A 22641-nucleotide genomic window follows, 5' to 3' on the forward strand; every position below is an offset into this window, starting at 1 on the left:
TTTATATATGCTGTCTGACAGTGGTCAGGACTTCACGTCTGCCGGATTTATGAAAACCCTGTCGAGGTTCAAGTGTCTGACCAGTATTTATCTTTAGCGCGACTACCCCTTGCCTTTCGCGCGTGCCATACCCATGCCATGAAACAACCCTCATCAATCCCCTAGGATACCCTTAGTTCAATCACTCTACCACTCTATTCCGTACAGCCAATATGATAAGCAAATAGTGCATGCAATTGATTTGTCCGATTCTCACTCCAGTGGCTTCGTATCAAGATATCAACGCATCGGTCCGATCTTGATCACCTTCGAATCTGCCAGATCGACCAAATCATCCAGATTCACCCCACCACACCCACCATCGCAGCTCAGCCTTGCATATGGAAGACCATGAACCCTCCACAACCTCTCCACTTTCTGAGCATAGAGCCTGAGTTGGGTCATGGCACCGTGCATACAGTCTGTCCGCCGTCAGTTGTCCGCCCAGACCCTATAAAGCAAATTCAAGTGTGTACGGAGTACGTATACATTTCATGCCAGGTCGTGAAATTAGAAGGGTCCAATAGATCGGATCGTTAAAGAGGTGGTCCAGAGTAATAATCACTTTCACGACCATCAGATCTCTGCAAGTCTAGGACCTCTATCTGTTCAGACAGGAGCAAAGATACACCTCACGTTCATGAGCACTCTCCAAGCACCACACCCGATCTCGTGTTCCTCTTAAATCGTAATACTTTCTTGCATATACAGAGCCATTCTCATCATTTCAATCATCATCTTTCTCTATACTAGGCAACGGTGGCGCCTCGTCGATTTCATGCTGCTCATGGGTCGAAAGCTCTTCTGGTTCCATCAAATCTTTGCCGGACGGATCCTCAGCTTCCATCTCATCGATGGCGAGGCTGGCCCACTTTTCCAGGAGATCACTGAGCTGGCCGGCGTCGTCGCGCTTGTCGGCTATGTAGTTCGGATATCTCGAGCTAAAGTGAAGATGGTCAGATGGAGCCCATTGGAGTTCTTTGACAATCATTTCCATGCTCTCGAACATCTTGGGTGAAACTTGTCCTACAGCATTGTCCTGCGCCTCTTTGTCGGTTAGAGCACTTGACTGGGCTGTCTGCGCTTTGACCTTTTCCTCGGCCAGTTTAAGTAGCATCTGTGTGACCCCCTTGACGAGGGTGTTTCGAGTCGCGACATGCACAAGCACCCTCATGATTCGAAGCAACAGTTCCTCCTCATGTGATGTATACAGATGACCAGTGAGCAAAAAGCTGGCGGAGAAAATCCCAGGCTGAGGAGTAAGCAGGGTGAAGAACTTTGTCCCAAATCGCTCTTCGAAGCGAGCCATGACATCCGCGTACAATTTAACGATCGACAAGCACTTTGCCACAATCTGGCCTCTTTTATCCTGTTCAGGCAACAGTGTGGCTGCTGATTGTTGAGTAGGCTCGTTTTCCTGTTGAGTCTCGAGAGGGTCAGCTTCAGCAGCTGACGATGTTGATTCCGTGGGCACGGGCATCGCTTGACTCCATAGAGATAGCCGAATAAAATAGAGAGTGGTGCTGTAAAAGATCGTCAGTGATATGTTCTGGACGTTGCTCAGGCGCTTTGGGTGGTGTCTTACTGCAAATCGACCGTTGCAGGTGTCACAATAAAGGAGTCCTGGTCGAATCTGTGCTCTGCAGGGAGCAAGGCATACCAGTCAACGATACGATCATCAACGGCTTGAACAGCATCAATCTTTTCGACCGGTGTCAGCGTCGGAAACGTGATCTGAAGCAGGCGAATAGTCTCTTCCATGAAACCATAAACATCGAGGAGGCTCTCATAGAGGGCATGTTGTCTCAACGGGATCGGTTCTCGATTTAGCGGGTATGATGACCATTCAGTCACAAGGGACGAATATTTTTCGTCTGCATACGGTCGTTCGACTGAAGGTTTGCCCCAGGTATAGCCCAGGCCAAATCCCATGCTGAAACCGCTGAGTGTACGTCAGCATCAGCCACAATACCCGCGAAGATCGTCACTCACCAATGATAAACATAGGCGCCCCACTCAGTGATGCGCAATGATCTTTGAAGGTCGAGCTCAGCTGATGAGATAGGATCGCGCATGCCATGTAACTCGTGTACCTGGCGAACAAGGTCTTGGAGTCCCCGCAGTGCCGGGTCTATGGCTTTGTCCTTGCCTGCGAGGCTTACGCTGAGGACGGCTTAGCCACATGTGACTCAGAGAGAGACTGGAGCCAACTCACACTAGCATCATAATACTAGAGCCTTGAACATTGGTAAGACTCACACGGTCCTGTTCAGCTTTGTAGAGACGATCGGCTTCCTCGTAGAAGTGTAAACCTCGTGTGGCCTGATCACCGGGTACGGCGAGAGCGGCAGGATGGTCTGTAAAGAACTCGAGGAGCATCAGCAGGAGTCATATTGTGAGGTCAAGACGCAGCTTACACAACCCATCGCAAGTACTGCATTGACCAGAAAGGGGGAACAGTAGAGGGAGTCGACATCCTTAGCCTGGCATGCGTTGATGAACAGGTGCCAGTCAAAGTTATGATAATAATAGTGGTACCAATTCAAATATGCTGACATCAAGTTTGAGACAAAGCCGTCGTCAGAAGTGACAGTGGTCCACGGGGCAGCAGGCACTTGAACAGTTGGGTTGTCAATCAGGTCATTGATGGCGAGTACCTTCCGGAAGCTCGTGCCGGCCGGGGGTGGTGCAGGACTTGCTGATAGGGATCTTCTGACCTCATCAGCCAGTTCACCTGGATGAGCATTTATGAATGCCAAGATGTCTTCAAGGGATGCATCCTCTCTGATCAGGTCGACGAGCTCGTGAGCCTCGGTCTTTGTGGAAGTACGGATCTTGGACAGCAACCTCCCCAGGGCATTGCTCTGGTACTCGAGGTCCTCTAATCGCCGTTTGCGAGCATCCTTTCGCCGGCCATCGCTGGAAGGATTGTAAGTGCACTCTCTCTGGTTGTTGCGGCAGTTGGAGCAAGGGCTGAGTTGGTCACACTAAATTAGAGGGCTTGGTCAGTGGTCTGTGCAAAAAACTGGAGTGAGTCGCTCTCATTGTAGCAGGCCAGCATTTAAACTACTCAACAGAAGCATATGGAACGCCGGTCCACTGCGCTGGGGGGAACAGTGGGTGGTGAGAGGGAGCATAGAGATTTGAGATCAGCACCTTTCTTTTTGCTAGCCTGCACTGGTCACACGCAACTGAGAAAGTTAGATTGAGACTTCAATACAAGATGAGCCAGGGCCATACCGGACGCATTCTTCTTGGTGTGTCCAGCCCTTGGGGCTGGCTGCTCATCAGCGCGAGCAGCGGAGCGAGACTCTGAAGCCGAGTCTGATGCACTATCAGGCCCACGACTCGAAGGCGCGAGAGGCAAAAGCGTCTTCGGCATGAAGGATGGATCCGCGCAGCACAGGCAGTGTCGAAGACTATGGTGGAAACATGGTGATGAGACAGGCTACGTGGTCGAACAGAGTTCGACAGGCGCTCATATATTTATTCCATAAAGGACGGCAGGTTCGTGTGGAGTCTGTACATCTCAGGTCCCTAGTTCCTTCCCTCGCTGATGCGCCAAGGCGGTTGTGCACATGGCAATGAAGAAACGGAAGCCGCCGCCCCCGTCACGTGGAGATGCACCATTAAGGCTACCAAGGAAAGGAACGAGGTTACAGAGCGTCTCAATACTGCCTCTTTTGCTTCCTATTAATGAACGGGAATGATCTTTCCGTAAGTCTAGACAGTTGGCTGTCAAGCTAGAAGCCAGAAGGAATTGTTTGCCGTATCGACTAGGGATAAGGCACGGCGCATGGCATGCATGGATCTGGACCGTTTTGTACAGGGATTGAATGCAACCAGTGCAGCAACCTTCTAGATTCGGCATGCGGGCATTAGGGCCGAACGGAGCTATATTTCCACCCATCCGCGCCACGTCAGCGCATCTCAGCGCATCTCCGCGCACCATCAGACCTCTTCCAGACCACCTCCAGACCACCTCCAGACCTGTGCTACCTCTACCACCTCTAACCCCCAAGTACCTTGTCACATGCTGAGTCGTATCAGCCCTTCGACCCATTTCCTGGCATCAACTCCAACTCCCTGTCCAACACCTTTGGCAGTAGTACTGTCACCACCAGTCGCAACGCTGCTTGCTAATCCACTAACCTCACGGCTGCGCGGCTGCTCCCGCAGTAACCATCTTCCACTCGAGCTCGTATTCCTTGATTCATTTCGAGTGCCGGATGCATCCCTGCCAGACTGGTACTCTTGCAGAGCTCGCCTGACAAGGTATGCTTCTTTCGGAACCTTCCCCGTGATCGCTGCCTGGGCATCATCGTAATCCTGCGGTTCGACTCGCATCCAGACCACCCACCAACCACGCGATGTTTTCACACTTCTCTCCTTTTCGTCTGGCTTGGGCTGAGCATGCCAATACTCCACCCTTGGCTCACGAGTTACAGCCCATAGGTTCATCAAGTGTGAGTGCACACTCAACGCTTCTATCCGAGTCCACGCGCTCTTGACAAGGCCACCAGCGCCCGTTGGAGAGGCTGTGCCAGAAGCAGGGTTCGACCCAAACGGAATTCCAAGTGTATACCATGACCCCGACACCGTCACTGGACGAAGTCGATGTGATTGATGCAGACCTTCTGCAGCAAGGCTTCCCGGAACGGGAATATTAGGTACAGACGTTCTGATAGTCAGCTTCTCAGGGTCGAATATGAAGTCGTAGAGTTCTGGGGCTTCGCGTGCAGCTCCCCTAGCTGGCTCGGTATCACTCTCAACCGATACCGAGAGTGACCCTGGGTCTAGAGCCTCTTTCACTCGTTGTCGCCACCTGTTAACGTCTGTACTCCGGAGAAGGCTCTTCTGGAGAGGTCCAAGAGTGTGGTGGATTTTGCGATAGAATGCTGGCAACCCCAGACTTGTCGTGTGGAGACGAAACAGGAAAACAAAGATAAAAGGCTGATGTGCATAAACCACAACCTGAACTGTTTGATGTGAGATGATAGGATGACTTCCATCGACTGAGGATGCTGCGCTAGTCTTTGCGCCGTGCCTCGCGAGCGCTTCAAGCGTCTGTGGCGTTGCGGCTGTCTTGTCCCCTGCCACACCACTAGATGCCGATGGGTGTGACATTTCAACCGTGAGCGTGCGAAGGAATATCCGCCGGGAGCTATCCGAAATAGTTGCCGTTGCGCGTTTCTGACCTGCATGGCGTTCTGAACCATCGTCTGGGCCCTTGTCCAGCTCGTCTTCAAATTCGACGCCTTCAAGATCTCCTGATAACCCTATCAGGAATCTACCGATTGACTCTTCCATTCGTTGTACCAAATGCTCTTCAGATCCCTCATCGACATCGCCGAGTGCATTATCTCCGCTCTGCTGGGCTCCCTCGACCAGGCTAGCTCCAGCGGCAGTAGATTCTTCCTGCTTGGAAATGATCTTGCTCTCATGTTGCTTAATTGGATCATCCGATGCAAACCCCTTTGGGTTCAATGTCCAACTTGATCCATAACCCAAGCTAATATATTTCATCATCGTCTCCGGTGCAATCAATGAGCCTTGTTGTACAGAATTGTTGGAACCAGTTGTTGAAGGATCTTTCTGATCCTCTGCAGCTGCATTTGGTTCAGGCTGCTTTGCAGCCCCCGTGCGCCCTGTGTCTGTAGACGTGTCTACTGTGGCAACAAGTGGTGGGGGAATACCTGGCGGAGTAGGTTTATGCTCAGAAGTCTTTCGTCCAGGGTCGGGTCGACGACGCTGTTCTTCGCGAGTGCGTCGTGATGCAGATTTGGCCTTTCTCCTCCTTCGAGGGCCTCTAGGTCTCGAAGCAGGGTTCTCTCCCACGCCATACGCTGCTTCGCCATGGACAAAGATGTTCTCAATCCATTGTGAAATCGTAATGACGGACCGTTTCAAAATCCCATCAATGCCGGAGAATATTATACCGTCCTGTGCTCTTGAGCTTTCGCCTTGCCCCAGCCAGACATCACGGTCTTTGCCTGTCCTGCTGGTTGCTTTGTGGTCACCGGCGACATCGGCCTGTTCGGTAGGTCGAGGTGGCGGAGCGTCACCATAACGGCCAACAATCAGGTCGACCAGACCTTCAGTCCTTCCAGCAAAGTCCTCCAGGACTTCTCTCTCTCCACTTCCCCATTCCTCCTCGCCGACTCCAATTCCCAGCTCGCCGGCACCCGCAAGCTTGAGTCCATCATATAGTTCGACTGCGGGATTTCCATGTAAAAGGACATGCCAACTTCTGCAGAACTGTGTCCAATACCGGTTTAGAAGGCCGCAAAAAATTGTCTTGTTCTCAATTTTCTTCCACAACTCTGACAGACTTGGACCATGATGTAATAAGAATCCTCGGTGTGCTTGAATCAACTGGCTGAGAAGTAACTGCGCCGGGGCAACCTCTCGAGAGGAATACTCGGCGACCGGATCGGCAGCCACCTTTGTATGTGCTCGCCCTTTGTTCACATTCGTTGTCGTTCTCGAGGAGGAGGTGGAGGACGTGGGAGGTAGTTTGGTCAGGTTGATAGTGGCCAGGATCCACCATGACGGCTCAACTTCTTTCAATACGACTCGTGACTTTTCAGTCTCGATGGATTCGAGGGGGACTCCATTGGAGAAGTTTCTAGGCCAAAGCATGAGACAAGTTCTATACAAGGAGTCTGCCCTTCCAGTCCAAGTTGTGGAAAAGGAGGACAGGCCAAGACTGGAAATCTTGCATGAGGAGGGCCTACCTACTTTACAAAGTCGACCATGCCTTGCGCCAGACCAACTTGGCGAAGACGCTTGTTCTGTTCTGCATCTTCTTGATCCTCGACTTGTCCTTTGACTACAGAGTCTCCAAGTCTGGCTGCATTTTGATCTTCGCCCGTTTTGCGATTGCCCTTCTCCGCCCGGTCCTTCTCGGAATTCTCTTCATCTTTGGCCGAATAATAATACAATATCTGTTCGCCAGTGATTTCGTCGCGTGGGCCTAGGGTAGGATTGAAAATGGCTAGGGAGGATAGGCAGGCTGGAATGACGCGCCGGTCATGATTGAACGGTGCAGACATCAAGTCGACTGTCTTGGAGATCTGAGACAGGAGGTTCGAAGCCGCATCACAGCCGTGGAGCCTCACAGCAGAGGTTATGCGGCCGCCGTACTGCGGGATTCCATCGTACCCTTAGTGTCATGGTAGGGTGTTGATCTTTATTTTGCGTGTCACGTCTGGGTCAGTCGGCGATAAATACCGACGTCACAATCGGATCCGCCTTATCGAGATTTGGACCTGGGAATGTCCACGTGACAATTCTGTATCTGAGACTAGCTTCTTGGCAAAACAGACAAGCACGTGCTGCGCCGCGTGTACTAACATATCTGGACTCAGGCCCCTCCTGAGTCCAGATAGAATTTCAAGGGCATGCACCTGGGGAAGGATGCGTCACGACGAGGGAAAAATCACTAGCATAGTCGTTGCAAAGAAAACCATTCGAGTTCACCGGGGACGGATGCTGTGGAATTGAGACTGCGTCTGGATCTTTGAGCAGTGATAAGGCTTGCCGACATAGACAGAGAGGGGGGGTAAGGGAGGTGAAGGGCACAAACGCGCATCTAGGAACAATGAACAACATCTTAACCGAAACTCCAAATTTGGATGATGATGGACGCCGTGGATGGATCGCCGATTTCAATGACTTGACATATCTGTCTCAACTGTGGCACCTCTGGGTGCTAAAGTTCCATCCTCAGCTGTGCGCATTCGTAGCCCGTTGCAAAAATCTGTATGACTTGCCCTCAACCTTTCACTCCAGCTTTCGACGACAAGCAAAGAAAAACTAATGTATCAGTGCGAAGGATGCACCATGAGTTTGCCACCAAACCGGACCGATGTCTGAAGGAAGCACTGGAAAGGGTCGAGAGTCTTGATCCGAGTGGTATGTGAATCCGTCAGGTATTATCCTGGTATCTCCCTGGCGGTTTGATGGGTTCATTGGAGGCTGGCCCAAAGAGGGATGACTCGTTTACAGAATCATGCACTTCTTCGAGCGGCTACCACTCTTGCGAGTCAATAGGGCGGCACGTGTAGCAGATTCGAAGACTTCGCGAACGCCTTGGTTGGTCTTTGCTGAGCACTCGAGGTACTTGTAGGCGCCAATCTTCTTGCGAACCTCTTCGCCCTACACACCGGAAGTCAGTATCCTGCAACTGGAGACAAGGTTCTGAGCGATGATCTGCATAACGCACCTGTTCGGGAGTCACGGGCTTCTGGGAAGTCTTGGCCAATTCCTCAATTGTCTTGGGATCGTGTCGAAGATCGTTCTTGCACCCAACAAGGATGATAGGAAGGCTCTGGCAGAAGTGCAGGACTTCGGAAATCCACTTTTGGCCGACGTCAGTGGCTGTTTGGTAGTACGACTGAGAACAAACATTACCTTCTCTTGGACGTTGTCAAGCGAGTCAGGTGAATCGATAGCGAAGCAGATCAAAATGACATGAGAATCAGGGTAGGATAAAGGTCGAAGACGATCGTAATCTTCTTGACCAGCCGTATCCCATAGAGCCAATTCGACATGCTTTCCATCGACCTCAACATCGGCCACGTAGTTCTCGAAGACAGTGGGGACGTAGACCTGTTGTACTCATGTATCAGTATCTCTTGAAGATGATTGGATGGACGGTTGGATGGGATCGGCTGCGTGAGAGGGAAGCACCCGGGGGACGGAGATGGCGTACCTCAGGGAATGTTCCCTTGGAGAAGACACTGTAAAACGAATTAGTCAGGACTGAGGACGGCATGAATGGGATGTGTGATGAGGAGGACTTACATCAAAAGACAGGTCTTTCCACAGGCACCATCACCGACGATGACGAGCTTGCGACGAATCTCAGCCATGTTGGCCGCGGCGTATGTTGTCAGATTTGAGAAAGGGGAAACGGCAATAAGGAAGGGCTCGCGGAGGCAGCGAGGCAGCAAGATGGACAGTTGATGAATGTAGGAAAGTGCACGCGTTGATGGCTGCGCGGTGATGAAGAAACAGTGGGAGGAGGATGGATTGGGCAAGAAATGATGGTGTTGGTGGTAGAGAGCAGAGGTTGAGAGGTGATTGTCAGGAAGCACCTTTTCGGGGTAGACTAGTGTCAATGTGGCTAAGACACTGCCACAGAGGATGAGGAAGACTGTGGTGGACAACCAACTGCGGGAGGATCACTTGGGTGGGCGGTGGGAGAGTTTGGCGAGTTGTTAAGCCGTTGGGATGACTGTCACTGCTTGCAAGGCAGGCACGGCAGGGTTTACGCAGGTGCAGTGCAGTGCAGTCAGTGAAGTACAGTGCTGTGCTGTGCTGTACGTGACTCTAATGACTCTACGGTTACCAGAGCGCCGAGAATGAGTGGCCAGGAACGGCCAACAGGGCCGAGGGGGGACCTGATAACAATGCCCAAGTCAAACGCCCAAGCCCAAACCCAAGCACACCGAAGTGCATTCCCGTTCCCCATGCACACCACAGTCAATGCACACCAGTGGGATTTCAGCCCAGATTCAATGCTGCTCTACTACACGCTGGTCATCTACTCTTTAGCTACGGTAATAAAATGCAAACCGACTTCAATGACAAGTGACATTTTGTGCTCAGTCCATGGCTCTGTAAATCAGCTCCCTTGTGTTAAATCATCAAGATAAGGTAAAGTTCGGCACAGCGCTGACACATGGGTTGAAGGAGACATGCGACACCCCCGACAGCAGCCGCCTGGGGGCCCGTCGGGCCAAGTGTGCTCTAAAACTGGGAACTATCCCCGTATCTCAGTTGAAGACATTGGCCTGGTTTGATATAATCAAATCGTCCTGCTTGTTCGACCATGTCACCTTTGTCGTGTATTTACAGGGGTTCTGGGTTCATCAACTCATGGAATAGATGGAAAGATCAGTAAATTGAACAAACATCAAAGACAATGACCTCGCCTATCTTCTGTTGGTTGTAGAGTACGTACTATGGGACAAAGTCTTTTTATCATTAGAGAAACATCCATGGGCCTCAGGCTCCACGGCGGGCAGTCGTCAGGGCACAATATGAAACCTGCTCCACATGCTCTGCGCTGGCCGTGCCAGCCTTGCAACCCCAGCTACAATCGCACGGCATTATGCGCTCGGTTACCCCCTTCGCCCTCCTCAGGCCGCTGAGATAGTCCCCACACATATGATCTCTCTACTTAGGCGGTATATCGGTTGCCTAGGAGGCTAGACAGAGTCATACCAAAAGCCCCAGGCGACCTCTCGGCCTAACACAGGTCGCGTCCATCAAACCCCCCTCGGGCAGCCCTAGACCCAATTATCCTCCCTCCGCGTTGCTGTTGATTACGCGACGGGCAACAATTCCTCCATCCATTCTAACAAGTTGAAGCGGATGTCGGCCTTATTAGAGTCGCACGGGGCTGTTGCCTAGGGATGCATCCCCCAAAACACTAAATTGACATTGTGCACTCCTGTTACAGGACAAATCTTTCTACTCAGCTTTCTTACAGGGACCATCCTACAGTGGTTGGGGACTGCTCCAATCGCTTCTCGTACAGGTAACAGTAACTGAGTACACATGATGACTCACTCTCAAAGTGTAAGCACTCTCTCTCGGCCGGATTCTCTCCCAGCAAGAGCTATGGCCGAGATGACGCATGATTTTGAACAGCCTAGCAAGCGTATTAGTGCTTCCGTGCTCGTACAGGGGGTTTCTAGAGCAAGACTTCGTATAGCTGAAAGCCAGAACTGTCTATTCAAGGACTTAGACAGATCAGTACAGCCAATCTTATCTTTCAAAATTCACTTACGGTGGCCGTTGCCTTTTTTAAGGGATGAAATCATGATATAGAAACCTTTATGCTATACTTGTCCATACAACTCTTCCAGAGCAGAGTACGGAATCATCGACTAGTCGTAGTCTTCTCAATAACAAGAACGAACACGATACAGATTCAGCCTTCAAATCTCGACTTCTCAATAATCGCATGCGTATTCATAGCGATAGATATATCTGTAGATTCTGATCAATCGATCGACCAAAGCCATGGCGTATAAATGATATCCACATTTTCATCTGACACATTGTCGTCATTAACTTTCGTTATGCATCCCATCGAGCTCGTCTGACCGGCAGACAAACCCTCGGAGCTTCTTTGTATCGCTCTCAAGGCAATTCATATCTCATTTGATGCGGCATCTCCACGGGCATTGAGTCAGAGTAGTTTTGCGGTCTAGACCCGCCAGGTTGAGGGTTGTTTCCGGCCAATTCGACAGGGGCACGCCAGTCTCTCTGAGCCTGGTTCATTGGCGCGGGATCGACCGGTCGTCGACGTTCGACACTTCTTTCACGTCGCCAACTTCGATCTTTGCGCCTTTGGCCGGGAGGTTTTCCATACGCAAGGTCTTCGTCATAAGAGTCCGAGGACGAACTGTCCGTGTCATAGCGACGATACGGCCGTGGTGATGATGCACGTCGTTCTCGGCGGAGACCAGAAGGAGTAGGACCATATGGTTCACGAGTGCTTGCGATTGGGACACTTCCTGCCCGTGGCATGTCGGGCGGGAGCATGTCCGATTGCCATTTCCCCGTCTTTGTATCGTAGTACATTGTCGGTCGGTGTGGGAGATTTCCAGGAGCAGGAGGCGGCTGGCTCTGGGCGACGGGAGCTGATGGAGGCCGTTGCTGGAACTGCTGCTGCTGCTGTTGCGGTTGTTGCTGCGGCGGGCGTTGTTGGAGACGAGGGTCTTGAGGATACTCGCTCGCAAGATACAAAGGCCTTGGTCCAGGTGGTTGAGACCAAGACTGGGGATGTGGAGGTCCTTGAGAAGATGGCATCTGTTGATTTGGGAGAGGAAGTGGAGGTGGTCGTTGCGGTTGATTCATCCATGGTCCGGGAGGGGGAGCCTGCTGCCCGGGGCCATAGATCTGCTGAGGCGGCGCACTACTTGGGCGTGGAGGTCCTAAGTTGGGAGGTGCGAGCCCAGGTTGTGACGGGCGATGAGGTCGAGGACGCGAGTCCGAATCTCGACGGTGATGTGAATGAGAATGCGAACCAGTTCTTCGCCGACGTTGTTCTCTCAATGCCCTGGCCTTTTCCTCATCCTTACCAAGCTCATGCAGCACGTAGCCAGCTGCAACAATCTCCAAACCACCAAAAATGACCATGTCTTCTGCTAAAGCGCAATTTCACGCTGTTCCTGACGCTGGGTATGCTTGGAAATAATCAAGGAGGTTGAGTTTGTCAAATCGACAATAAAGACGAGGCTGGGCTGACATGAGGATGAGTCCTCAGTACGTACAGACGCGGGGGGCGTAGGCGCCTAAATTTGGAAGCACAAACTCTCTGATCTTCAGCTTCTCGTTGCCACGCGTAACTTGACAGGATGAGTAACATCAAGGTTCGGCAAGTCCGGCATGGCACCCCTCGGCTCCAAGCGCGCGAATCTCTCAGCTTATGTCATACCAGCAAGATGGTAATGTTGGCTTCGGTTTTATCTACCAAGGCTACGTCGATCTACAGGCAAAAATTCTTGTACGGTAGCTACTAGCGAAGTGCTCGTTCCCGATGCGAACATATAATTCTAATTGTCCAGCGTCCAGCATGAGATATATCGCGGCAGTTCTTTTTTCATTTCCGTATATAAAATGGCTCTGTACAAAGATGTGGACTAGATATTACATCTCGTAGATCTAGATGTTCCTCCACGAACATGTGTATCAGCTTTTCAAACCCTCTGTCAAAGCCCTAATCAAAGGCGTCACATCTAATAGACATCTCTTCGTCAAAAGCGAGAGCAGAAAAGCTCAACGGCGTCAAGACAAAGGCCATCCAGGTAAACCCTTTCCTGGACCAATCCCTGATACCGCTCTGTCAAGAAACGCTGCCAAGTCTGAAGAAACCATGATTCGAGATGCAGGTCAGTGAGCCTTCTTACTTCTTTTTAGCAGCATCGATCTCCGCCAACCCCTCCTTGAGGGCGGTCAGCGCCTTGTCGATCTCCCCCCGTGCCTCATCTGTCGACGTGATTCCCATGTGACCAAAGCGAATGTACCTTGACGCAATCTCCTTGTGCAAGCCACCAGCAAAGATGACTCCTCTGGACATCAGCTTGGGCAGAATCTCAGGTGGGGTCAGGCCCTCGGGTAAATAAATGGCCGTCATGGTGTTGGCAGCATTGGCGGGGTCGGTGGGCAGTTGCTTCAAGCCCATCTTGGTAACCTCTGACTTGACATACTGGCTGATCTTTTGATGCTGGGCAAAGCGTTCGGAGATGGGCCGAGCAAGGACCTGTTTGAGCGACGTATGCAGAGCCTGAACTAACTGAGTGGGTGGAGTAGCAAAGTAGCTGGGTTTCTTTGCTTCATAGTTTTGCAGAATAGGGACCCAGTTTTTGAAGCTTGCATAGTATGACCCGGGGGGCGACTTCCGCGTGTTGAAGACATTCATGGCTTTCTCCGAGACCATGGTGATGGACAGACCGGGAGGGACACCGATCGCCTTTTGAGAGGCGGTCAATGCAACATCAACTCCCCAGTTGTCGAATTCGAGCTCTTCACCACCCACCGAGCACACACCATCAACGATCAGGAGAGTGTCGGGAGAGACGCGTTTGATGAGCTCGCCGAGAGGCTTGATTGCTGACAAGACACCGGTCGAAGTGTCCACGTGGGTCACCGTCAACACCTTGTACTTCTTTTCCTTTAGGGCAGCTTCGATCTCGGGTAATTGAGGGCGCTCGCCAATGGGGGCCTTGATCTGAGTCGGCTTGCCTCCGTAGGTTGAAATGCAGTCTGCAAAGGAATCGGCAAAATAGCCGGAGTGTAGGACCAGAGCGTCTTCGCCAGGCTCGATCAGATTGGCGGCAACAAGATCCCATCCTAATGTACCACTGCCTGCAATCACCAAAGGCTGCGACTTGGGATTCTTGGTCTGGAAAAGGTCCCGCAGAAGAGTGAGAGTCTCGCCAAAGGTGTTGACGAACGGCTGGCCGACGTGGGACTGGGCATAATGGGACATGGACCGGGCGACCTCATCGGTGATCTCGATGGGACCCGGGATGAGGAGAGACGGGTGCGGCTCCTGTGAAGACATTCTGGCGGCTGAAGAGGTGGACAGCTGTCGGGTCTGAGTGTGGGTAGGTGATCGATGGAGGGGAGTATAGGTTGGAGGGGCAGGTGGAGTATATGGTAGGTCGTCGTCGGAGGCCGGAAGCGAGGCTCGTTCTGTGGTATAAGGTGTGTTGATGGGAGGGTATGAGGATGGGTGAATTGTATCGAAATGTCTTGAAATGAGACTAAGGCGGGCAGTGGCCGTTGCTTTTGAAGCTGTCGAATACTGACGATTGGGAGCCAGGATTGCGATTGTGGGGGAGGGGCTTTGGGGGTCGAAAAAGGTGTTGTTTGGTCCTAATGGCCGTGTAGCGGCGTTGTGAGTGGTGGAAAATGAGAGGTGGTGCCGATGCAGAACCGGAAGTGAGGGGAGTGAAGTGCGAGAAAAACACAGAGAAGTCCGCGATAGCAGTGGAGAAATTGACCACGGTGACGACCTAGAATTTGATGCTAGGGACTTGCGTAAAGTTGGACAGAGTATGATAGTACTTGCTGTAGATGTCATGATTATCAAACGGTACCAGGAGACAGGAAATAGCGAAAATATTTTAATAGGAGTCGGACTGATGAGAATCGTGAAAAGATCCTGGCCCGTGACTTTGCAGCAGTTGATTCCGGCGGGTGTCCCCAGAGTAGATTGGTTCGCCTCCCGGTGGCTTCAAACGATTAATTTCAATAATAATAATTGGATGTGGTCCACCAACATCGATCAGTGCGTGTGACGCGATAAAATGCAGCTTGGGAATAATAATAATGAAGCTGGATTCGATGTGTACTACTGTCCAGTCCGACCTCACCACGTTCACGACTTGAAGTCAAGGGGGGACATTTTTATGGCAGAACTTCAGCTAAAGGACGCGGACAAGTCGGCGCAAAGAAGGAGTTCGTCGCGTTCCTTGGGGGTTTGTGTGGGAGGACTAGCCACGGGACTGCAGGTACGCTGAGGTTCCAGAGTCGGCCTAGGCACCTAGCATTGGCAATCAACGAACCACAACTGGGCGTGCTGGGACAACTCCAGAGTGGTCGGGTAAACAAATATGCGGGGCCCGGATTAACCCCAACTTCCGACCACCATTTGAGAGTGAGAGGGGCAGTTTCAGCCTGACGCCACGTGACATCCAGTGTCTTTCCACCCTTCCAACCACTTACATATATCAATGCATTGGACTTTCCATATCTTGAATCAAGCAATGGTTCTTCTATAGTATCGACTTGATCACGAAGTCGAAGAAGATCAAGAGAACTGCAAGGACCTGTGGGAGTATGGTACCTTGCGCTGGACCTCGAGATCTCCTTGAACGGCACACCAAATCGCCATCACGTCCGTGTTCCCAGCATGGAATCATGTCATCTTAGACTTGAGAGCAGTTTTGACATGCACTCCCAGGGGCTACACCTTGGACTTCCTCTTGGCATCTTGAGCAGCTTTCTTCCGTATTTCCACCAAGGCTGGGAACAGGCCAGGTCCCTCGCTGGTCAGGCTCTTGCGCCAATCAATTTGACCCTCGCATTTGTCCATGGCTCTCCTATACCCTTCCCTCTTCTCGATCCTGCCTAGCCAATCCAGGATGGCCGGGTAGGGCCTCAGATCCACTGGAGTCCATTGGCGCATGTTCGTGACACACCACACCGTCATGACGTCGGCTGCGGTAAATTCATCACCCGCCAGGTACGCTTTCGTTGCTGTGAGACGGTTGTTCATGTTTTGAAGTGCCTTGTCAATGCCTGCTGCCACGGATGCGTTGGCCGGGTGGGAGCCAGTAGGGTCGAACATGCTAGCTGCGACTTTGCGGCCCATGGCCGATTGAAGAGTGCCATTAGCGAAATGGAGCCAGAATAAGTACTGCACGTAGTCCTCATGGTCACTCGGCAGTGTGAGTTTCTTGGATGGATTGTGGACTGTTAAGAGGTACTCTGCAATCGCATTGCTTTCGGTGATGTTGAACTCTTTGCCGGACGGGGTCGTTGAAGTAAGCACTGGAGCCGAACCTTGGTGTGTAAGCGCGCGAAGATCTGGAGGCGAGAGGACAGGTGCGCGAGTGTAGAGCTTGAGTTGATAGTCTAACCCGAGTTCTTCTGCGAGAAAAACTATGCGCTCCGATTGAGAGATGTGAAGGTGGTGAATAGTCACTGGTTTAGTAGACATTTTTGGGCCTGATTCGAGGGGTCGAAGATGGTGTGTATTGTATCCAAAACAACCTTACAAAGTGAAGCACAAGATGGTATACCCTAAAGTCTCAGATAGACGCACTTCTTCTAGAATCAGTTCTTCGTAGCATTTCGACGGCCCAGCTCGAGTTCTGGCCGAGGTTAGTCTTTCTCGACGTCATTAGGTACCTAGGTACTTGTTCGTTCGCTGATGCCTTCGGCGGTACCTGGCGGGACAGGGACCCCGGTCAGTTGCACCTGAATTCGATAGTTATTGTCTCCCATGTGAGAATAGCGAGATTTGTGAATTCGAGCAGGAAGAAGTAGTTGCAGAGCATGAAGAGGAGCACCGTTCATCAGGGCAACGACGGATCTCGACATGTGCTCTGCAAGAACAGACCACACGCCCAAACGTCCAAACGTCACGTGGGAAGCCCTAGGATCGGCATAGTTGCCGCGTGGGATGATAGACAGGAGCAGAGCAAGAGTTTGAGAGTTTCATAGGCGCAACACTTCCCATATTTGACTAGTATCATGATAGATGTGTATTGCCATCATCTTCACCTCTCGCAATTGAGAGGAACATAAGACTCGAATGTATGTCACCGGTGTTGGATATGGATCCACTCCAGACCCTATAATTCTCTTGGATGGAAATCAGAAGCACATGGTGGATACATATGTGATATGTATGCGTAGTATTCCCTACCTCACATCAATGCACTGGCACTGCCATGATCTGCAATTCGGCCTCGACATCTGTCTCGCCATTTGTTGATTCCTCGACTCGAGCCTTCGCAAAATGATGTCAACAGTGCCTCGTTTGACGCGAATCGAGACGCAGTGGCGGTGAGATCAAGGTTGTCAGGATGCATCTTGGGGGTGTGTGCGGAACATTGACAATTGCGAACCACACTCAAGACTTCTTCTATAGGCCGCACAGACTATCTGGGCCAACCGTGGACTGATTGGCGCAACGCTAGGTCCGCAGACAGACCGGCATGAAGCGGACGCAAAGGCACGTCATCCTTGCAAGCATTGGGAGTGGATTGTGGCCAAAACATCATACCATCTATGGCACATGACCTCCTCATCTTTGAATTTTGTCGCAAACATCTCGATGAAACTCAGTTCCAAGTGTCTAGCGCGGTTGCGATCCTGTTTGCCAGGCGATTGCGCGACTTTCCTAGGTGCGGGGTGGACCGTCCATGGGCGCCTCCATTGCTAGGCATAACCGCCCAAGATATATTTGTTGGTCATAATAAGTCCCGAACTTGCATCAGCGTCTGCTGACTTGCAAGCAAGCCAGGTTAATAAGTGGATTTTCAGGCATGACAAGCCCCGTAGCCCCTCAGCCTCAGCCTCGACGTCCTCAGCCGTTTGCCTGAAGCCATGACCGACCGTCAGAAATCCTGCGTGACCAAAGCTGACCACCAACCACTGGCCACTTGATCGTATTCATTGAAAGCATCAGAATGTCCCACGGCTGGGCCATCAGACTGTGAAAAACAAAAACTGGGCGCATCTGCCTTGGGGGCTAACGGAGACTGTTAACCATCCCGATACAGTAATAGTAGTCGTGCTCGTGAGTAGGTGGAACAGTACCTATATCGCCAGAAAGTCTGCTCAAAGGGTTAATAATGCAGTCGCTTGATAACAGTAAGAAAATAGGAAGCGTTAATGCACTGCGACAAAGATAAAACCGTCCGAGGCTGAAGTAGATCTGCAGAGGCTGATCAAGGCCAGTGATCAGACGGTCGTTTACCACTCTTGGATAGATTTGCCCACCTCGGTTGCTTGGAGACATGAAGATGATTTCGGAGTCACTTCCGCTTGCCACTACGAGTTTCCACTGGATTCTGAATATTCAATAGGCTCTACAGTGTTCTTTGAGGATCGTTGGGTGAAAAAAAAAGTCCACCAACAATCGGTTGCCTTGGACCTTGGGCCCGTCGAGGCTTTGAACAAGGCAACTGTGGATCACTTAATTTGACTCTAGCGTGCCCTGCCAACGGTGCCCGGAGGAACCCATGGCTGGGGCTTTCCCAAGTCCAGTTAGGCGTTGGCGAGTTGTTCGTGTGGACACGAGACTTCTGGTGGACGCCTCTTTGACGCCATTATTGTTTAAGCCGGCCACTGTCTCTGAAATTTCATTGCAGTGCCTTGCGTCCCAGAACTGAAACAGGGACGCCTTCAAAAAGTCTATCAAAGGTCACAAATGTGTCGCTCAGAAAATTTTCACACGCCACATGCATCGAGACCCTCGAGCTGTCCCGAAATAATAGCATGATGCTTGACATTTGGATGGCATGGACTCATTGAGCATGTGAACCTGAACCGCGAGAGAGTTTGATGTTGACTAACGAGGCAGATCGGGGATTGGCAGGCTAGTGGCTAGTGCTCCGTAGCAGCAATACAAGCGGCATAAGCAGGCTGGCAGGCATGCCCTGCGGGCCTGATAGGTTCAAGGCGCTCGGGGGATCCTCCTGAATAGCGCGATTGAGGTTCTGCAGGCCCTCGGGCCTCCGCAGTAGGCGCTACTAAGCCCGTCTACTGGGTCCGTGTTAGGCTGTTTGTTTGCGACTGGAAGTTCCTGGGGTCCATGTCGTGCCTCCAGCGTTTGCCAATGGCACCAAACCTGCCCGATTCGCGCTGGATTCAAGATTCTCAAGATTTGCTCACCCTTGAATCCTGGATCCCTTGCGCGTGTGTGCCTCTGCAAATCTCGTTTCCCCTTCCATGCTAGAGTCGAGGTGATTCAGATTCGGCCCACTGCGCCCACCATCCACTGAAACCCTCTTATTCTGCCATTGCTGTCCTTCGTCAAACATCTTTTCCAATCTCTGCCTTCAGTCTTCTCTTCTCTTCAATCCAATCGATTCACACTTCATCCTTCTCCTTCGTCCTTTCAATCCTCTTCTCCCAATCAGGCATAACATACACTGCAGGTAATTCCACTCCCTCCTCAACCTTTGAACTTCCCCAACCTCCCTGACACAAAGCCTTGTGGTCATCCCTGCCTTTGTCAACAAACCCTCCATCCTTCCTTCTTCGCTTGATCTCCTTCTCAACCACATCTCATCCCACTCTCATTCATTTTCCGAGCATCTGCCTCTCTTGTTCCTTCTTGACGCTCCCTCTCTGCTTTCATTTTCTTACCAGCTTATACCGCAGATATCTGCATCACCTACCACCACCTAATTTCAACCACCTTCCACCACAATGTCTGTCGAGGCCAAACCCGTCGAAGAGACCCCGGCTGTCGAGCCTACAAAGGCCGTGCCGGAGCAGGAATCAGCAACTGCCGCAGCTCCTGCTGATCCCGCAGCCACGGAGCCCACGCCTACCGACGAATCCACCCCTGCTGAGGCAGAGGGCGAGACTGCCACTCCCGCTGCAGCTGATGCTGAAGAGGTCAAGGAAGACGAAGCGGTGGTAGAAGCTGTCCCTACCTCTGAGGGCGTTCTGGGTTACAAGGAGCCCCATTTCTTCAAGTAAGTTCTCCTGGTCGTACTCACATTGATTGCAAGCCCTGACCGTTGACCTTAGGAAATTTCTCTTCACCAAGCACTACTTCTGGGTTTCCGAGGAGCCTTCGTCACCAGAGTCTCTCGCTACGTTCCTTCGAACCGAGAAGGCTGAATCCAAGCACACCTCTGCAGCATGGGCACGAGAGACCGGCAAGGGTCTCCTCTTTTATGCCAAGAGAGCCGAGGATAAGGCAGCCCCAGCTGGTGTGATCAACCTGGTAAGAAAGGACCCTGGACAATGACAAATGCAACATGTTTTGACAATAGACAGTCGGATGCCTCAGTCATCACAAAAGAGGGTTTCCAACATTTCTCGTTCAAGGCTGGTGGTCAGCAGCATAGGTTCGAAGCAACCAACTCCAAGGAGCGTGATAGCTGGATTGTTGCCGTGGAAAAGGCCATTGAAGAAGCTAAGGCAATCAAGGAGGAGATCACTGGCAGTGAAAGCTACAAGAAGAACTTGGACGATTATTGTGAGTTTTCGGCTATCCCCGCCCATGATCGCCAGCTAATGCATCCTCAGCCAAGCCTGTAGTTGCCCCCACGCCAGTCGCTACCAAGACCTCGCGCTCCAAATCGAAGGAGCCCAAGAAGTCGCTGGATGTCTCCGCCGTCACGGCCGCTGCATCCACAGCCCCTGCCGACAAGCCTGTTGCGGATAATGCTAGCAGCTCTTCCGCCAGCACCAACGAAGCCACCAAGGCCGCAAAAAAGGAAAAGGAGCGATCCCAATCTCGAAAGCGGGGTAGCATCTTTGGTTCTCTTCTCGCAAAGAAGGAAGAAAAGGCTGAGGTCAAGAAGGAAGTGAAGGAAGAGAAGGCGGCCGAGGCCGAAGCGAAGAAGGAAGAGGCTGCAGCTACCGATGCGCCTACCACCACTGTTGACGCCGCAGAGTCTTCTGCTGCCGCGACCGCTGCCGCTGTTGGTGAGTTTGACTCGTCTTCACACGTGAGAATGAAATGCCCTAACGATGTAATTCTAGCACCCGCTGCCGCCGTCGCTGCTGTTGAACCCAAGGAGGACAGCGCAGCCGTCGCCACTCCTGCGACCGAGAAGAAGGCTAAGCGAGGCTCCGTCTTCGGTAGCATCTTCAAGAAAGGCGTGACCAGCCCGACAACCGAGAAGACTGAGAAGGAAGCCACAACCTCCGATATCCCCCCTGTTTCTGAGACGGCCCCAAAGCTCGATGAGCCCATTGAGAACAAGCCTATCGATACCGCCGCAGTGACTGCTCCAGCAGACAACGTCGAGACCCCAGCCCCTGTTCCTGCCACCACCGAGGCTGCCAAAGATGCCACCACACCTGCACCTACGGAGACCACACCAGCAAAGACTGAAAAGAAGAGCGGCATCTTTGGTTTCATCAAGAAGCCAGAGACCAAGCCAGAGACAAAGAAGGATGTCAAGGAAGAAGCCAAGGAGGAAGCTGCAGCTGAGACCATTGCGAAAGACCCTGTCGCTGCCGCTGCTCCAGTTGAACCTGCTGCCGAAGCTCCAGCGACCGATGCCGCTGCGGAGACAGCCACCCCCGCCAAGGAAGAACGCCCTGCCCGTGATCACACCCGCCGAACCTCTCTCTTCTTCAACAAGAACAAGAAAGAGACCACTAGCGACGGAGAAGGTGCAGCCGAAACCAAGCGTGAAAAGTCTCCCCTCCCAGGCAAATTCATCGGTAACCTTGTTCGCCGCGCTAGCAAAGCGGTGAAGAGTGACACTCCCAAGGATAAGCCTGCTACCGAGACCGCCGTCCCTGAACCCGTCAAAGAGTCTACTACCACCGAGCCAACAACTGAAGCCGCCGCCGCCGCCGCTGCTGCTGAACCTGAGACCAAGGCCGTAGAGGACCCTGTTCCCGAAGTCGTCACAGAAGCTGCTCCCGCTGAGCCAGCTGCGGTTACCACTGCCCCTGAGGTCAAGGCCACTGCCTGAAGGTCTAACGAGGCCAGAGGGGAAAGCCCACTCACATCTCTTCCGCATTCATCTCGACTGTCTAGAGCGGCCAGTCCGGTCGAGTTCGAGAAGTGGTGGGACGAGGATACTCGGGTCACTCCTTCAATCCCCCCTCGCAGCCCTTCTCGTCTCTCTGGCCTCGTCACTTGATGACAGCTTGATGATGCACACTACCCATCAGTCACTCGTTCCAAGAGATACCCAGGTCTCGCGCTTACCCACGGCAAACTCGGACAACATTCCTTTTGCTATGTTTCGTGTTTTTTTGCTTTGTTTCGTCATTCAGGATACCCCACATCACTAGATTGAGATTGCCCCCCGTGGCAATAGTCAGTGTCCGATTGGAATTGGTCTTGCGTTTTGCAGTACAGATACCCCACTTAGGCAAAGTCTTGTCCTTACGAGAAAAGATACCCCCAGAGTTTCAGATCAGCACCTGGCCTATGTGCTGGATGGCTGGATGGATTTTCGATGACATGAGCACTCGGGAGGCTGCATGGTTTTGAATGAAACCAGCTTTCCCCTGTGCTGTGATGTGGAAGATTGGTCCTTTGCATTTTCGAATGCGGTCATTGCTACTTGGTCGGACATGTGATTTGAAATGTCGATATTTCATTGCTGAAAGGAAGGTGATAATGGAGAATGGCGAGCCCCAAGCTCAAGTCAACTGATGCAGATATTATTGTATCTCGATCTGGACTTGAAGGAGACGAAATCACAGTCTGAGTACTAGTGTCGTCTCGTCAGGCACTCGGTCTTCAGGAAGACGAGGGTGCCCGATTGTCAAGTAGCTAGGGTAGCACAGCTAATAACTAGATAATACTCATAAAAAGCCGTCCACCTTGCAAGGTTGGTTGGCAACTTGCATGTA

At 51.9% G+C, this 22641-nt stretch overlaps 7 protein-coding genes across 9 annotated transcripts; 1 reads left to right on the forward strand and 6 right to left on the reverse strand.

Moving 5' to 3' along the window:
* Positions 1 to 432: 432 nt before the first annotated feature.
* PV10_08695 lies at positions 433 to 3494 on the reverse strand. 2 transcript variants are annotated; one of them, XM_016373752.1, is made up of 7 exons: positions 3280 to 3494; positions 3196 to 3230; positions 2457 to 3026; positions 2255 to 2406; positions 2032 to 2202; positions 1625 to 1981; positions 433 to 1562 (listed from the first exon to the last, which is right to left on the reverse strand). In XM_016373752.1, exons 1-7 carry the CDS (start codon positions 3419 to 3421, stop codon positions 767 to 769), a joined length of 2223 nt encoding a protein of 740 aa, XP_016220663.1. In that variant the 5' UTR covers positions 3422 to 3494; the 3' UTR covers positions 433 to 766. The 2 variants fall into 2 exon arrangements, with proteins under 2 accessions (XP_016220663.1, XP_016220664.1); XM_016373753.1 differs by having other exon boundaries at positions 2457 to 3230.
* Positions 3495 to 3812: 318 nt separating this feature from the next.
* Positions 3813 to 7240, reverse strand: PV10_08696 (uncharacterized protein). The gene is made up of 2 exons (XM_016373754.1): positions 6781 to 7240; positions 3813 to 6667 (listed from the first exon to the last, which is right to left on the reverse strand). Exons 1-2 carry the CDS (start codon positions 7092 to 7094, stop codon positions 4069 to 4071), a joined length of 2913 nt encoding a protein of 970 aa, XP_016220665.1. The 5' UTR covers positions 7095 to 7240; the 3' UTR covers positions 3813 to 4068.
* Positions 7241 to 7486: 246 nt separating this feature from the next.
* Positions 7487 to 9299, reverse strand: PV10_08697 (GTP-binding protein rhoA). The gene is made up of 5 exons (XM_016373755.1): positions 8848 to 9299; positions 8756 to 8783; positions 8455 to 8652; positions 8267 to 8401; positions 7487 to 8199 (listed from the first exon to the last, which is right to left on the reverse strand). The coding sequence occupies exons 1-5, from the start codon at positions 8913 to 8915 to the stop codon at positions 8044 to 8046; spliced, it is 585 nt and encodes a 194-aa protein (XP_016220666.1). The 5' UTR covers positions 8916 to 9299; the 3' UTR covers positions 7487 to 8043.
* A 1546-nt stretch (positions 9300 to 10845) lies between these two features.
* PV10_08698 (uncharacterized protein) lies at positions 10846 to 12347 on the reverse strand. The gene has a single exon (XM_016373756.1). It carries the CDS (start codon positions 12196 to 12198, stop codon positions 11197 to 11199), a length of 1002 nt encoding a protein of 333 aa, XP_016220667.1. The 5' UTR covers positions 12199 to 12347; the 3' UTR covers positions 10846 to 11196.
* Positions 12348 to 12964: 617 nt separating this feature from the next.
* Positions 12965 to 14647, reverse strand: PV10_08699 (uncharacterized protein; the record flags this gene model as incomplete). Its single annotated transcript, XM_016373757.1, has 1 exon — positions 12965 to 14647. The coding sequence occupies one exon, from the start codon at positions 14645 to 14647 to the stop codon at positions 12965 to 12967; it is 1683 nt and encodes a 560-aa protein (XP_016220668.1).
* An 885-nt stretch (positions 14648 to 15532) lies between these two features.
* Positions 15533 to 16288, reverse strand: PV10_08700 (uncharacterized protein; the record flags this gene model as incomplete). Its single annotated transcript, XM_016373758.1, has 1 exon — positions 15533 to 16288. The coding sequence occupies one exon, from the start codon at positions 16286 to 16288 to the stop codon at positions 15533 to 15535; it is 756 nt and encodes a 251-aa protein (XP_016220669.1).
* Positions 16289 to 18989: 2701 nt separating this feature from the next.
* Positions 18990 to 22641, forward strand: PV10_08701. Of its 2 annotated transcripts, XM_016373760.1 has the most exons (6): positions 18990 to 19238; positions 19465 to 19784; positions 19840 to 20038; positions 20092 to 20293; positions 20344 to 20745; positions 20803 to 22641. In XM_016373760.1, the coding sequence occupies exons 2-6, from the start codon at positions 19513 to 19515 to the stop codon at positions 21747 to 21749; spliced, it is 2022 nt and encodes a 673-aa protein (XP_016220671.1). In that variant the 5' UTR covers positions 18990 to 19238; positions 19465 to 19512; the 3' UTR covers positions 21750 to 22641. The 2 variants fall into 2 exon arrangements, with proteins under 2 accessions (XP_016220671.1, XP_016220670.1); XM_016373759.1 differs by having other exon boundaries at positions 18990 to 19784.

Source organism: Exophiala mesophila, assembly GCF_000836275.1.
Source record: "Exophiala mesophila strain CBS 40295 unplaced genomic scaffold supercont1.6, whole genome shotgun sequence".
NCBI classification, from domain to species: domain Eukaryota; kingdom Fungi; phylum Ascomycota; class Eurotiomycetes; order Chaetothyriales; family Herpotrichiellaceae; genus Exophiala; species Exophiala mesophila.

What these genes read in the sequence shown, in the direction of transcription:
- PV10_08695 (XM_016373752.1), bottom strand. Translation starts at nt 3,421, where the DNA reads ATGCCGAAGACGCTTTTGCCTCTCGCGCCTTCGAGTCGTGGGCCTGAT. An exon ending in CACCAAGAAGAATGCGTCCG is followed by an intron (nt 3,231 to 3,279) that starts GTATGGCCCTGG and finishes TAACTTTCTCAG; the next exon opens with TTGCGTGTGACCAGTGCAGG. An exon ending in GGCGCCTATGTTTATCATTG is followed by an intron (nt 1,982 to 2,031) that starts GTGAGTGACGAT and finishes ACGTACACTCAG; the next exon opens with CGGTTTCAGCATGGGATTTG.
- PV10_08696 (XM_016373754.1), bottom strand. Translation starts at nt 7,094, where the DNA reads ATGTCTGCACCGTTCAATCATGACCGGCGCGTCATTCCAGCCTGCCTA. An exon ending in GGCATGGTCGACTTTGTAAA is followed by an intron (nt 6,668 to 6,780) that starts GTAGGTAGGCCC and finishes GCTTTGGCCTAG; the next exon opens with AAACTTCTCCAATGGAGTCC.
- PV10_08697 (XM_016373755.1), bottom strand. Translation starts at nt 8,915, where the DNA reads ATGGCTGAGATTCGTCGCAAGCTCGTCATCGTCGGTGATGGTGCCTGT. An exon ending in CCAAGGGAACATTCCCTGAG is followed by an intron (nt 8,653 to 8,755) that starts GTACGCCATCTC and finishes TGAGTACAACAG; the next exon opens with GTCTACGTCCCCACTGTCTT. An exon ending in TTGACAACGTCCAAGAGAAG is followed by an intron (nt 8,402 to 8,454) that starts GTAATGTTTGTT and finishes GTCGGCCAAAAG; the next exon opens with TGGATTTCCGAAGTCCTGCA.
- PV10_08698 (XM_016373756.1), bottom strand. Translation starts at nt 12,198, where the DNA reads ATGGTCATTTTTGGTGGTTTGGAGATTGTTGCAGCTGGCTACGTGCTG.
- PV10_08701 (XM_016373759.1), top strand. Translation starts at nt 19,513, where the DNA reads ATGTCTGTCGAGGCCAAACCCGTCGAAGAGACCCCGGCTGTCGAGCCT. An exon ending in AAGGAGCCCCATTTCTTCAA is followed by an intron (nt 19,785 to 19,839) that starts GTAAGTTCTCCT and finishes CGTTGACCTTAG; the next exon opens with GAAATTTCTCTTCACCAAGC. An exon ending in CGCGACCGCTGCCGCTGTTG is followed by an intron (nt 20,746 to 20,802) that starts GTGAGTTTGACT and finishes ATGTAATTCTAG; the next exon opens with CACCCGCTGCCGCCGTCGCT.